The 14,282-nt window shown below is 39.5% G+C and overlaps 1 protein-coding gene across 2 annotated transcripts in view; it reads right to left on the reverse strand.

Annotated features, from left to right (window-relative positions):
• Positions 1 to 14,282, reverse strand: part of znf827 (zinc finger protein 827) — a 103,808-nt gene that overhangs the window by 47,117 nt on the left and 42,409 nt on the right. For both annotated transcript variants that reach the window (XM_088342013.1, XM_088342014.1), the window contains exon 5: positions 2,045 to 2,320. In XM_088342013.1, the coding sequence (XP_088198139.1) occupies positions 2,045 to 2,320 (276 nt within the window). The remainder of the gene's footprint in view (positions 1 to 2,044; positions 2,321 to 14,282) is intronic.

Raw genomic sequence — 14,282 nt, forward strand, 5'->3', positions numbered from 1 at the left:
AACTGAATATGACTTACAGCCTATCATGTTATTCTCGACTTTTGAGATGGGACATTTGAGTTTCCACCATAATGAGCAATATTAAAACAATAAAAGACTTGCAGTACTATATGTCAAATAGGATATATGTCGTTTTATATAATTTATAGAAGATAAAAAATCACAATGTTCTAAATGTCCTACAGACTTTGTTTATATTTTTTGTAAAACTAAGCCAAAAGAGATATCTTGTGGAAGCAGCGAAAGAGTGTTTTTTTTTCGATTGTGCCAGACCCCTTACCCAAGTTTCCCTCTGGCAAAGTACAGTATGGAATCAAGCCTACTCTTTGGTTGAGCATGCAGAACTGTACAGCAAAAGTATCAATAGCACTGTATGACCTGGAAGCATCAGGAGGAATTTGATGCAGCTGTATAAGAGATACCTTTACCAGGGGGCATATTGTTGTGTGTCAATTTATAAAAAACCGTAGGTTGTGGTCTGGGTCAAGGTGGGTGTTAATGGTTTAACATTGCTAAGTATTATAGATTTTTTTTATTAGGCTTAAAGGTGTGTGAGCTTCAGAAAAGCAGTAGTACTTGTTCACAATAATGATAAAATAAGTATGATCCTCATTGTATTCTTTTATAAACGACGTTTCAACCATGCAACGGCGAAGCAATTTAAATTTGTCTGCATACTGGAACTTTGTATACCTGTAGATCAGAAATCTTTTTGTTACATTCCTTTAAAGCAGGTGTCAGGGACCTATGGCTCCTTAACCATTTATACAGGTAGCTGTTTTAATGAGTACGTATGGCTTGGAGATAAAAGAGAACCTGCACAATTATTTAAAGTATTGCTAAAGCTGGAGGTTCGAGTCATGCGAAGCAGTGTCAATACTAGATACTGAATGGTTTCGGTCCATTGTATTTAGGATATTTTTTTACTACAGAATGTCTGTGCCATTTGAGATTCCTTGTGATTAAGGGCTATACAAAAGAAACATGACTTGACTACAGTTTCCAGTCAAGGTATCACACCAAATCATTATACTGTATATTCCTTTATATGGAAGCCCATTCAAAAGTCCATGTTGCCTATATTGTTGAGACACTTTTTGATGAAAAGCCACAAAACAAACTTCAAACTTTAAATACCCAAGGCTCTCGCAAAACATCCAAAGCAATTTCGATGGGTGAGCGGTAAAAATGGAACGAGCTCAAAACAGCGTCCGCGTACTCCTCCTTTTCACCCAGTACTGTCTGCACTGAAGGTAAACACGTCAATATCCCCGTTTACAGTATTTTGTTACATTTTACACAAGAACTTTGCCCGCACCTTGGATTTGAAATCATTATTTACGACAAAAATGACAGTCAAAGTTTTAAATAACTGCAGGAGAAAGACAAATTTTAAATGGTATATGGTACACAGGCTCTGGCATTATTACCATTTCATTGATTATAGAAAATCATAAAACATCACACAGTGAAGAAAATGCACTGAAGATTACGCTTTTGTCTGTAGAGTGGGTTTGGTGGTTTTGTTGAATTCCGTCTTAAAATGTATGGTGTGTCCCTTCTCCAAAAAAAATATATATATATATTTTGCTTTTATCGCTCTCAAAAAAGTTACCGACCCCTGCCTTAAAGGATTGGCGAGTAAATAGAAAACAAAAAACATTTACACTAAGACACAACCACCGGTCACGTTGCCGCTTCTTGTGTTGATTGTCGACCACATATCAAGAAGTCATAGAGAAAACCAGTTACCGGTATTTACATTCCTGTTTGCCAGAGTAAATGTAAAAATATGACTCCTTTACTTTTATCTGACCACTTATTTTCTAGGAATAAATGTAATACTAGACTAATTAATATCCTACCAAAATGCAGAAAATGGAAAAAAGAAAAATCATTTTCTATAATATATTAATGGAGTAATAGTCCAATGGCAATCTTGATAGTAATTTTAACCCCCATCTTTGGCACAAACAAACCAAAGACAGCATGTCCAAAGCTGTGACTTTGAATGAACATACCTGTATGACTGGGTTCATCCTACCTGAAAGCTTGATCAGCAACTCAGAGGCCACTTTGTTGTTGATGTCTTGGCTCAGTAGACTGTTTGCAGCTGGAGGACTCTCATCCTTCGGCTTGAGGGGCCGAGGGTGTTCAGAGTTAGCTGTCGCAGACCCCGTTATATCGTCCTGGCACATTGCACTAGGAAAGCTATGTGGGATTTGACACTGGGAGGCTGGTCTAGGACTCAAGGCTTCCTCTGTTTTGGGTTCTTCCTTCACGTGGAAGGGTGACTTAAATGCCTCCCTTTGGTTGGCAGCTGTGAAAGAAGAAAGTTGGAGATAAATCCAAATTTAAGAAACTTGTCTGGAAGAGAATCAAATCTAAAAAAACATGAAAACATTTCATTCTGTTAGGCAAATAAATAAAACATTTTTTGTCTGAATAGCTTTGACAAAAAACATAAATGCTCAAGTCTTTTTGTAATAGCAAGCTTCCTATTCAGTCACATATTAAAAAAACATTAATAGCTAGATTCGAATTCGATTGTCGTTCCAGCTTTCAATTAAGATCTGGTTGTGACAAGCAGCAACGTAGGTAACATAATGCAGGAAAAAAAAAGTTGACCCAGCAAATTTCAGACACAGCATATAAGACCATGATAGATGTCCCAGCGCCGTTACAATAGAAACTGGAACCAAAAGCAACCTGGATACAGCTAGATTCATAAAACACACTTTTGTTATGCTTATCTGGTAAAATCTAAACGATCTTTCTGGAACTTCTGCAGGAAGCCATCATACCAACGCTCCACAGACATCTTCAAGAGAAACTGGGCCACATCCAATCCGCCTTAGATGAATAATTAATAATTGGCCACAGAGCACCCTCTAATAGAAGTTCGCTTTGTATTTCATGTCGCGCTCATTACACAGTAAGCTAAAACACGACATTGTTCAAAGACAACTTTCCTTGAATTTAAGTTAAAAAAAGTACATCATGTTATGGGTGATGGTCTAGGTTGGCAACTTGTCACTGAGAGAAGCTCTTACGAAGATATATTGTTTGAGGACTATCACTCATGCCACGCACTGGTCAATTTGCCACTGGCTACAACTGAAATTAAAGGGAAAAAAAAAAACACTCATAATCCCAGGGCGAACTATCGCACCTAACATCTCTAACAGCCATAGGCCCGCCAAACCTTTCATCCCGCCTCATCCATCTGTGCACTTGGTGCCCCTCTGATTAATTACCATCATGCCAAAAGGGTACAGGGCACTGCAAAAAGGGGACAGGTGGTGGTATTCTAGACCACACGTGTGGTGTTCGATGCCACAGTGACACTATGGAAAGCCGTTGTGCAATTGTAATTCAAGAGGGAGAAATAAAAGGACAGGGTGGGGAGGGCATTCGGTAGCATGACGACCTTCAAGTTCTCGGGCAGTGGTGCTAGGGTCACTGCCAGTACCAGTTGGAAATGTCACGTCGTCGGATGTCGGCCGACAAGCTAAGTATAACCTGGTCGGAACCTGGAAGGACGTCCTCTAATTAAAAGCTTGTCAGGCCATGTTGAATCAGTTGGGGACAGGGCATTTGCTCCTCCACTTTACAAAAAATTAAAAAAACATTACAGGCATAAACACACACAGCAGCAGAACAGATATTTAAACCATAAGGAAAAATGAACAGCCTTAATTTTAAAGCATAAAGAAAGTGATTTTGAGTATTTTTACATAAAATGGCCAAAGTTAGGAGGGTTGGTTTGCCTTATTTCCACAACACTGGTTCCACACTGCACCTTGCCACACTGCTAATACACAGGAAATGAGCAGGACTTTTGACTTTGTTTTGGTTCTTCAACAATCATCTTGAAAAAACGGAAACGTAACCACGTGTACCACACTTTTGTTGCCAATTCATACTTTTGGTGGTAACATAAAATCCTCTATGATCCATTTTCTTCTATGAATTTGCTCTATGTCCTTTTTGCGCATGAGTGTGATCTGAGTGGATGAGGACGGTGTATCAATTGAGCGGGTGCTAACAAGGGAATCATATTCTGCCCTGTTGGTACTCTCCTTTAGTCTCTCGGACCAAATTATGTGAATAAACTAGTAGCAAGACGAACAACCTCCCTGATGTTATGTAAAATACGTCAGATCATTAAGAGCTAGACATACAATGGTGAGATGATGTCTCACAGTAAGAATGTGGCAGCAAATTCTGCGATTAAAAAAGAAAAACAGTTATAAGTCCATCGCAAAGAACACACACAACAACAACCAAATCAAATGGCAGACGTTCATTGATTAATTTAACGACAGCACTGTTTATTACAAGACAGTGGCCACAGCAGAAACATTTTGGAGATTGTTTAGAATTGGGTTCTGCTGCTACCGTTCAGCCCCAAAAAATAACATCAAAGAGACAAAATTTGGGTCCTAGAATGGGCAACCTAATGCAAAACCACTATTGTGGAAGAAACATTAGTGACGTAATGCAAATGTCTTGAAGCTATACATTCACATTAGCGAGTTTTAGGCTAGGCTGAAAAAAGCCAAACTGTGGTAAGACAAGTCCACTATTTGCTAAAGCGCTACTTATTGTGAGGCGAGTTGCATTAACATCCCAGCTCAGAGGCTTCTTTTAACCAGTTTGATAAATGGGCATTAAGCAGATTGTATTTTATTGCCTTTTTGTAATTTTGACGGGCCTTTTAATATATATGTGTGGTGCTTAAAAACCTAAGATTTAAATTGATGAAAAACAAGCATCCTAATCTGTTAATACCTTTACAGATTCTGTAAAAAGACTTGAAATGTGCCATATACTGCATTTCCTCAGAGCATACTAATCCATCTTTCGAACTTGTAACATTCTCCTGAACAATAAAACAAGCATTGGACATAAATAACAATTCAAAATCCCAGCAAAGCTGAATTAACACTGGAACCTTTTTTCCTTCGTAAACTCACAAACACAACAGGGTGACGAGTGTCCAGTTATTCTCGCATGTCATCTTGTGAAGTGAGCCGAGAAGCAGGCGGAGGGTGCGTTTATGGGTGACTGGCCATCTCAAGTACCCAAGTAAATTCCCTGAATGTCGCCACAGTACTGCTATTTGTTTGAATGTTATCAATTCTGTCATGTATATTGACTCTAATATAGTACACTTATAGTCTTATGTTTTGTAAAGAAGAGTAGTCGTAAATAAAAAGGTACTCTATGTTTTAGTTTCCTGATTAAACACACCGTATTTTCCACAAAATAAGGCACACAAAATTATAAGGCGCAAGGATAGTCTTTTGTCGTATATGTTTAATATATAAAGCAAAGCGGCACCCTTATACATGTATTTTTAAAATAACATCTTTTTTGTTATTATGTTATTACCAGGTTAATTAGCATCAATTATCATGTATAAAGCAAAAACAGGTTATTACCACAAAATATTCAAAACACATTAAGAACTTGGGAGGAGGGGTATGAGTTATGAGGGAGAAATAACTTGTTCCTATTTTTTTGCACTATGATGACTTTGCACCAAATGCAATATTGCACAACCCTTACGATACCAACGGTATCACGAGAACACTGTATGTAACATCCCACATGCCGACATTTCTTGTGTAAATACCATGTAAATTATAACTATAGCCTTATCCCCCTTGTTTTATAACCTTATCTTCTCTGTTCCTTTATCTTCTTGGCTCATACCTCACTGTGAATGTGTAAAACTGGAGTGTCATGCCCAATGTCGTTGTCACAATATGTTAACCCATTTTGTAACAATGACAATAAAGGTATATTCTATTCTATTCTATTCTAAATCTTAAATGTAAGAACATCATTGAAAATATTCTGCATTTCTAAAGCTGGTGTCAAACTATGGAACTATCTACAGTATATGAGGAGCTGAAGCAAATTAAAAATATTCATCACAAAATGTGATACTGGTTATAAAGGAGAATGAACATGAACAATTGCTAAGGAATTGATTTATGTGTATGTATATATATATATATATATATATATATACGTATATATATTTGTGAATATGGGCAGCACCGCGACGCAGTGGTTAGCGTGTGTGCTGCACAGTTCTGAGGTCATGAGATCGAACCTTCTGTGTGGAGTTTGCATGTTTTCCCCGTGCTTGCGTGGGTTTCCTCTAGGCACTCCAGTTTCCTCCCACATTCCAAAAACATGCATGTCAGGTTAATTGGCCGGTCGAAATTGTTCCTAGGTGTGAATGAGTGAGTGAGTTGTCTGTCTCTGTGTGCCCTGGCAACCAGGTTCAGGGTGTCCCCTGACCACTGTCCGGGAATGGCTGGGATGGGCTCCAGCACCCCTGTGACCCTACCGAGGATAAGCGGTGCAGATAATGGATACATTTCTGAATGTGTATATGTATATTTAACATGTAATATATATTATATAAAATGTGAGTATGGGTATATTTAAATACATGTATGTGAATATGTAATATATATATATATATATGTGTGTGTATATATATATATATCCATGTGAAAGTATACATTTGGAATTGTATGAGTTAATATACATGTAGGATTTTATATGTTTATATGCATGTACTGTATGTCAGTGTATACATGAATATATATTTGTTTTGTTTTTGTAAAGGGGTGAGAGCTAATAAGCTATGCTTCTTACTCATTTCTGAAAATGTATTTTATTTTCCATTACTTTATCTTTGTGTAAGCTTTCTCATTTTTCTTTTTTCCGTTTTTACATGTTTAGATTTTCTGAAATGTTTTGACAATGATCAGGAAGCCTTGCACTGCTTGTGACACATATTCAGAATAAATAAATGACAACAACAATTGTTTCAAGTCAGGCTAAATCGATCAAGTCAACCACAAAATAAATCATTTTACTTAAGTACCCGTGGGCACCACTTTGGATACCCCTGTACTATTTATTTATTTATTTTCTTGGCCGCTTATCTTCACTAGGGTCACGGAGAGTACTGGAGTCCATCCTAGCTGTCCTTGGGCAGTGGGGAGGGGACACCCTGAACTGGTTGCCCGCCAGTCGCAGGGCTCACAGAGACAGAAATCTCACCCTCTCTCATTAACACTTAGGGACAATTTGGACCAGCCAATCAACATGACATGCATGCTTTCGTAATGTGGGAGGAAACACAGGGATAACATGCAAACTCCGCATAGGGAGGCCACGGCAGCTGGAATCGAACCCTGGACCTCTGCACTGCCAGGCTCTGCGACAACCACCCAACCGCCGTGCTGCCACCTCTGTACTAGAAAATCAAAAAATTCAAAACTGTTTTTGTGTTTGTATTCATTTACAATTACTGTATTTATTTGTTTATAATTCAAATTCCTGATTCTTTGACGAAAAATCAGTATATACATTTTCTTTCACTATCACTAAGCTCAAACTAAATATTTCAGGATAGAAAAGTTAGTGAAGAACTATCGCAAAGTGATTCCACCCGGATCGCGGCAGAGAGAGCGCCGATGCTTAATCACTAGACCAGGGGTCGGGAACCTTTTTGAACCAGAGAGCCATAAAGGCAAAAATATTTACATTTTTTTAGGGAGTCTCACCATAGATTTTAAGACAAACGTCAACAAAACCGCCAAACCCTCTCTCGAGACAAAAGCTTATTCTTCAGCACATTTTTTTTCACTGAGTGATGTTTGATAATTTGATAAAATGTTTAATTAACAATAATGCCAGAGCCTGTTTCCCAAATCAATATATACCACTTAAAAGCCGTCCCTATCAATGAGTTAGTCAAAATTGTTGATGTTAATTTTCGTCCGAAATAATTTGTTTTCAAAACAAAGAGCGAGCAAAGTTCTTTTGTAAAAGTGTCACTAACTACTGCAAATGAGGATACCAACGTATTTACCTTTAGTGCAGACAGGGCTGGACGAGAAGTAGTGCGCGTGCCCTGTGTATAGCTCCTTCCAGTCCTACTGCTCACCCAATCAAACTACTTGGGTGCTTTGGTAGAGATTTTGGGTGTGGGAAGTTTCTTATGTGGTTTTTCATCATAAAGTGTCTCAACAATGAACAGATGGTATAATCACCTTCCATATAAAGGATTATTTAGCTATTTGCAGCCAAAACAGAGACTGTTAGTGTGATGCCGTGACTGTAAACTGTAGTTAAAAATGTGACCTGGACGAACCCTAATCACTCAGTATTGTATGGGCTTTTTACATACGACAATCTACTCCGTATGTAATAACAAATTAAGTAATTGTTGAGTCTCAGTTTTATCTCCAAGCCATATGTTTTTTGGTTTGAACAAATTTATTGACACTAATAACAGAAAACAATCATGACAATCTCAACAGCAATAAGGCACATTCACAATATTATATTTCAATATGACATTTAACAGCAAACACAATGTGAGGTTTGAACAACCCTTCTCGAAAATCCTAATAGCAATCAAGCATATTCACAATTTCATTATGTGGGGTTTTTAAGGGTTATTGTTCTATCTTCGTTATTCATTATCCATTATCCGTTTTATCGGTCAGTTCATAGTACGCTACAAAACCTAGGAGCCAAAAGGCCAAGCTAAGGTCCTAGCCCTAAAGCCTTGCTGCGATCATTGCGAATGCACCGTTCCCGGAGGTACTGCAATACCGGGAAGAGACTAATAGGTTAAAGACCCCTGCACTAAACCAATAGAATAATAGGCATTAGATTTTATTTAATCATCACAGTAATTTTACTCACGGTACCACGTTGCTGCATACATAGGGCCATGATTTAAAAGATGTGATGACACTAAATGAGTCTTTGAACACATTAAATAAATACGCTGTAATTTTTTTGTTGGTATTGTGTTTATAGTTGATGTTGTCGATAAATTATTTAAGCCATGGCCCTATGTATTCAACAAGGAGGTGCAATAAAAGTATTGTAATGAGATAAAAGCTCAAGCCTTAAACCCTCGGTGTCTAGTGGCAAAGAAATGGTGCTCTCACCGCTGCGATCACTGGGTTTCGAATCCAGGTGCATCTAATGTTGTGCAATCTCTGCTCATATACGGTAATGTACTACCATAAAACCATGTGTAAAACAGGTACCAAAGAAGAGTTTTTAGGTACAAAAAGTGTGCGTTATATACTAATAAATGTGATATCTTAATAACATAAAGCAAGTGCACCTTTTATGTCAAAGGACAACTTTAAGTTTTAGAAAAGCCAACCAGGACTTGGTTCTAAGGACTAAGGATCACATGAACTTATCATAGAGAGAAGCATCGACTTTTTTCTCATGTCAACTTGTGAAGCTAGCAGAGAAGCAGACGGCGGTGTCTTTCTGGGTGAGTGGCCATCTTGAGCTACCGACCCAGCTCCCTTTCTGCGGCGCGACGACACTATCAGTTTGTCTGCGTGTTATCACAGCCTTCTGACACCTGCCACCGACGCTACATACATCGGTGTTCTTTTTGCCTGTGCCTCCGCCGCCTCCTGCTTTTTCGCCTCGCGCCTCATCCGTCTAACTGCCAGGCGGTTGTCCGCCGCGTCTCACCTCTCGCTCCACGGCCAGGCCCGCCGTCAAATAACTTCATTAGCTTTCCACCTCTGTCACGCCGGCCTGCTCCCCCTCTGACAATTGGCTGCTGTTTAATACTGGAGGAAGAAGGGGAAAAGCACAGGGCTGCACGGCAGGTTTGAGAGCCCAACAGGAACTGACAGCACACTAGACACGGGACAGTGATACAGATTTCTGCAGATGAGATGTATGGACAAGAGAGGTCACACTCAAAGGGGCTTCCAGTGTATGTGCTCTCATCTGGAGCAGTAAATGGTATGGCTATTCTAGTTCACGATGCATTACTGTACATAGACAGTGACAAAGGAGACAAGAACTCCAAATGTATTAAATACAATGTCAACAAGGACAGACTGTTTTCATTATATCATGAGCACGCCCACTTCATCGCACTTGCCCACTCTACTATGAATATTTGTCCATGCGTTTCGACTTTCTTCTACTTGTGTGAGACACTTATGTCAACTGGAATTTTTTTTCCCAATAAATCATGGTTCACCTAAATTACAGATGCAGCATCCAGTGGTGGCTCAACTTTGCATTTTTTTTTTCATTTGCAGTTAGGTAAACATAAGCTAATATTAACACTTGGCAATTGGCAAATATATTTGGCTACATTTAACCTAGAGCCCATGGGAGAAGCATCACTTCTGATCGTTGCTTTAACAAAATAATTTAAATGTGTTGGACTCAAGGCTTGAAACATCACTTTGTTTGACAGAATTACTAATAGCCAATTTTTGCAACCACAAACATAACTGTATAATACTTAACAGCAAATTAGTTTACGCTTAAAAAACAATCTCATTTGATCATAATGCTAGTTGGAGTTAAGTAAAAATATAAAGTTGTGAAAAAAACTCACCAATATTCTATTAAAGCAGCATCAACATTTTCCTTTTGAGTTAAAATAGCTTACTTTAATTTGATGGCTTTCCTCCCTGTAGATTAGCCAACGGACGACAATGTTATCTTTCAATTCAATCTAACCATCCTGCTTTGCCATTAGTTTATAATGGACCCACTCCATTTAAATTTAAATCATCACCAAATTCCAGCATAACTCGCAATTCACTGCATTTGGGACTAAAAACATGAGACCTATAAGCACACTTCAGTACTTCTGTTCTTAATATTGCATGCATGACATACCGTTTTATTTCTGCCTGCCGTGCTTGCTGCAGTATAAGGAAGGCATTATATTCACAGTATTCTCCTGGGAGGGAACAACAATCATAAGAGCTACAACACCTCCCACAACACCCATGCCAATTACTCACACCAAGCCAAGGTCAAGCTCGCTGTGCCTAAGTCAGTGTAGCATGGGGGATGGGATGCCCACATGATTAACTCTGGTCTACTGGGCACCGGGAAGGGAAGGGGTGGCGTGGCTTTCATCATAAAATCAAAATGTGTATCACACTAGATGGCTGGCGGCTGTGTCACTATATCGCCATACAAGATCAAAGTTTATTGCTGCAATGGAAAGCACTAGCACTCTCCCCAGCACTCCCAGAAATTGTGTTTAATTTATATTTGAATCGTAAATTAAAGTCAAAATGTAAATCTGTGACCAACCAAGTTTGAAAAATTGCTGAGAAAAGGTATCTCTTGTGGTGATCAGCACAGAAAAAAACTAAAGTAATGACAACAATCCCAAAGGTATCACTCAAACACCACCTTCAATCACATATATCTAGAACCTGTCACCATGGCCAGGAAAGCTCAAACCACAGCTGAACTTGCCAGACTTAAAACCATCTGGAGGGACAAGAACATAGCAATAAACTCAAAGATAAAACTCATGTAACCGCTGGTGACTTTTATCTTCCTCTACGCTTGCGAGACATGGACTCTTACACCCAAAAAACAGGCCAGGAACAGTCAACAGTGGAGAAAGCTGTTCATAGTTGCATCCTCATTCGTGCCCCAACAACCAATGCAGTTGAGGGATCTGTAAACCGTGAACCAATGACAGGATTTTCAGTCTGTACGTTTTCTGTACAATAATCGTTATTAGATTGAAGCATAGAATCAGAAGCAGGATACAGTTATCCAGCTCAAAAGACTAGAGAAGATACTGTGTTTAAGACTAATGAAGCATCTGGTCTTTTTTCCATATAAAAATGATGAGAGAAGTGGAATTCATCATCTGTTCAATTAAAAAAAAAAAGAGAATGTGGGGCGGCACAGCAGCAGAGTGGCTTGCACGTCCGCAGCACAGTTCTGAGGTCAGGGGTTCAAATCCAGACTACCAACCCCGTACTTGGGTGGGTTTCCTCCATACTCTGTTTTCCTCCCACATTCCAGGGTAATTAGACAGTCAAAGTTGTCCCTAGGTGTGAATGATATTGTCAACATGAAATATAGGTTATTCATATGCAGCGACTGGCTGCATACCAGTTCAGGGTGTCCCCTGCCCACTGCCCGAGGACTCCAGCACCCCCACGACCCTACATAGGATAAGCAGTGCCATATAATGGATGGATAGAGAGATTGAGAAGATGTACGACTGACTCCAGGGACAATTTGAATACATTATTTAGGTTTTCATTTTGATAGTCAGAAGTGGGATCCATGCGCTGCTCAGAATAAAGAAAAACTCCCCCAAATATTTTTATTACAAAAGAGTTCAGCAGGAGTTCACTGTCTTGTTCATGTCTTTGAAAGTGGACGCATTTCCCCGCGCTTTGCCTTCTCTCACTCACTAATTTGTTCAGATGTCACTTCATCTGTCAGGTCTCTATATCTTTCACCCTCTGCCTCCCTTGCTCAGCCTTGGGGGACTCAGGCAGGGAACAGGGGGTGTAAAAAGTAGAAAGAATAAGATACCCGTGAACACACTCAATAAAGTTTCGTCAGATTCCGGAATCCCGAAAGGAACTCCCTCACCTTCCTTGACCCCTATGACAAAGTTGATACTTTGTGATCAAAGGATGTGTATTCATTTCAGTCCATAATCATCACGTCTTTTTGATTTTTTTTATATTCACCCAAATTCACCTTCAATAACGACCCTGATTTAAGCTGCCCGCTGCATGACACTGGACTGACATTGGATGGAGTCACCGCTTGCTCCTCCCTGGAGAAGCCAGGGCTTGATTGTGCAGTCTGGGAGTGGAGTGCAACTGGCACCCGGGGGGCAGCCATTTGGAGTTGGGGGCACTGAGAGGGAAGTGGTAGGGTTATTGAGGTGGGCGGTTACTTAAGTGAGCTGTCCTAGTCCCCCCCTGGCATATCCAGGCTGGGTCACATGATGGTGAGCCAAGGGCGCTAATCATTTCAAATTATAAATTCCTTTTTAATTATGAATTATGCATACATTTTTAATTAATCTAATGTTCTCATTTTTTCAAGAAGATCCCAATCTAATTATACAGCATTAAGCGCAAGATTGGCAGGCGTAGCCTCGACCTCGCTGCTGAACCTTAACTAACCTTTTCCCATCAATCCTGGCGTCATTTCTGAGTGCCTCTTTTCATATTCCACAACACTACAAAAAGCTTCTAAACAACATCATAACTTAACAATCCATAACAACAGTAAGTTGGCCAAGTTTGCCTGAATAATTGTTACTAATAAAAATCAATTAATCATCAGAAAGGTAGCTCCTTATTATTTCAAACTGTATTGCAAAGCAGTTCAAATTCATTTTTATATGCTCGGATGCTTATATAACAAACCCCAAGGTGCCAGGCTATGAATTTGTCTTCATGCAATGAATGGTTCACAGTTCACTGTGAAGGTCTTAGTAAAACAGGAAAACGTGAGTGACATATCAACTCTGCTGTCAAATGAACTAGTGTGATCGAGTGGGGCATTGTTATACAACATGGATTTTTTTTTTTCTATCAGAAAAGGTGTCAGAAAAGGCACATTGTTGAGAAAAAAAGGAATTTGCAGACACAGGTTTTAGAGGAACCAACATTCGGACAAGATATGTGCCACTTGGCTATTTAGTATTGTATACAAATAGTCAGCAACCACCGGGGTACAGACCAGTATCCAGCTGTGGGTTGTTTGGTACTGGGACGCACAGAAATAAATACAAGTTGCCTTATTAAGGAACAAAATGTTGCTTAATTTCTTACTAATACCATATTAAATGTGAATTTTTTTGCACCCAGAGAAGAACTCAAAGTTTGGGTGCATGTAATACACAACGCTCGGTAGTCATTGTTTTATATTACCGTATTTATTCTATGGTTTGATCAGTTGAAAAATATTGCTGACCACATTTGCACACCATTGGATTCAAAGGAAGAAGAAAGGCAGGGCAGTGGTTAGTGCGAACCTTCCTGTGTGGAGTTTGCATAACTGAAAGTGTTGCATTTGAGGTTGCAGGGAAAGGTTTAAAATATCCCGCGTTCCTAAACATTCAAGATTAGCCCAAAATATTTAAAAAATGTAGCTAACATATTTAGAGTGACTGAATTTTACGTGTTAATATACGGCACAGTTCTAAGATCATGAGATCGAACCTCCCGTGTGGAGTTTGCATGTTCTCCCCATGCTTGCGTGGGTTTCCTCCGGGCACTGCGGTTTCCTCCCACATTCCAAAAACATGAATGTCAGGTTAATTGGCTGGTCCAAATTGTCCCGAGGTGTGAATGAGCGAGTGAGTTGTCTGTCTATATGTGCCCCGCAACTGGCTGGCAACCAGTTCAGGGTTTCCCCTGCCCACTGCCCGAAGATAGCTGGGATGGCCT

Source organism: Urocampus carinirostris, chromosome 8, assembly GCF_059441175.1.
Source record: "Urocampus carinirostris isolate Australia breed hairy pipefish chromosome 8, RoL_Ucar_1.0, whole genome shotgun sequence".
Classification (NCBI taxonomy): domain Eukaryota; kingdom Metazoa; phylum Chordata; class Actinopteri; order Syngnathiformes; family Syngnathidae; genus Urocampus; species Urocampus carinirostris.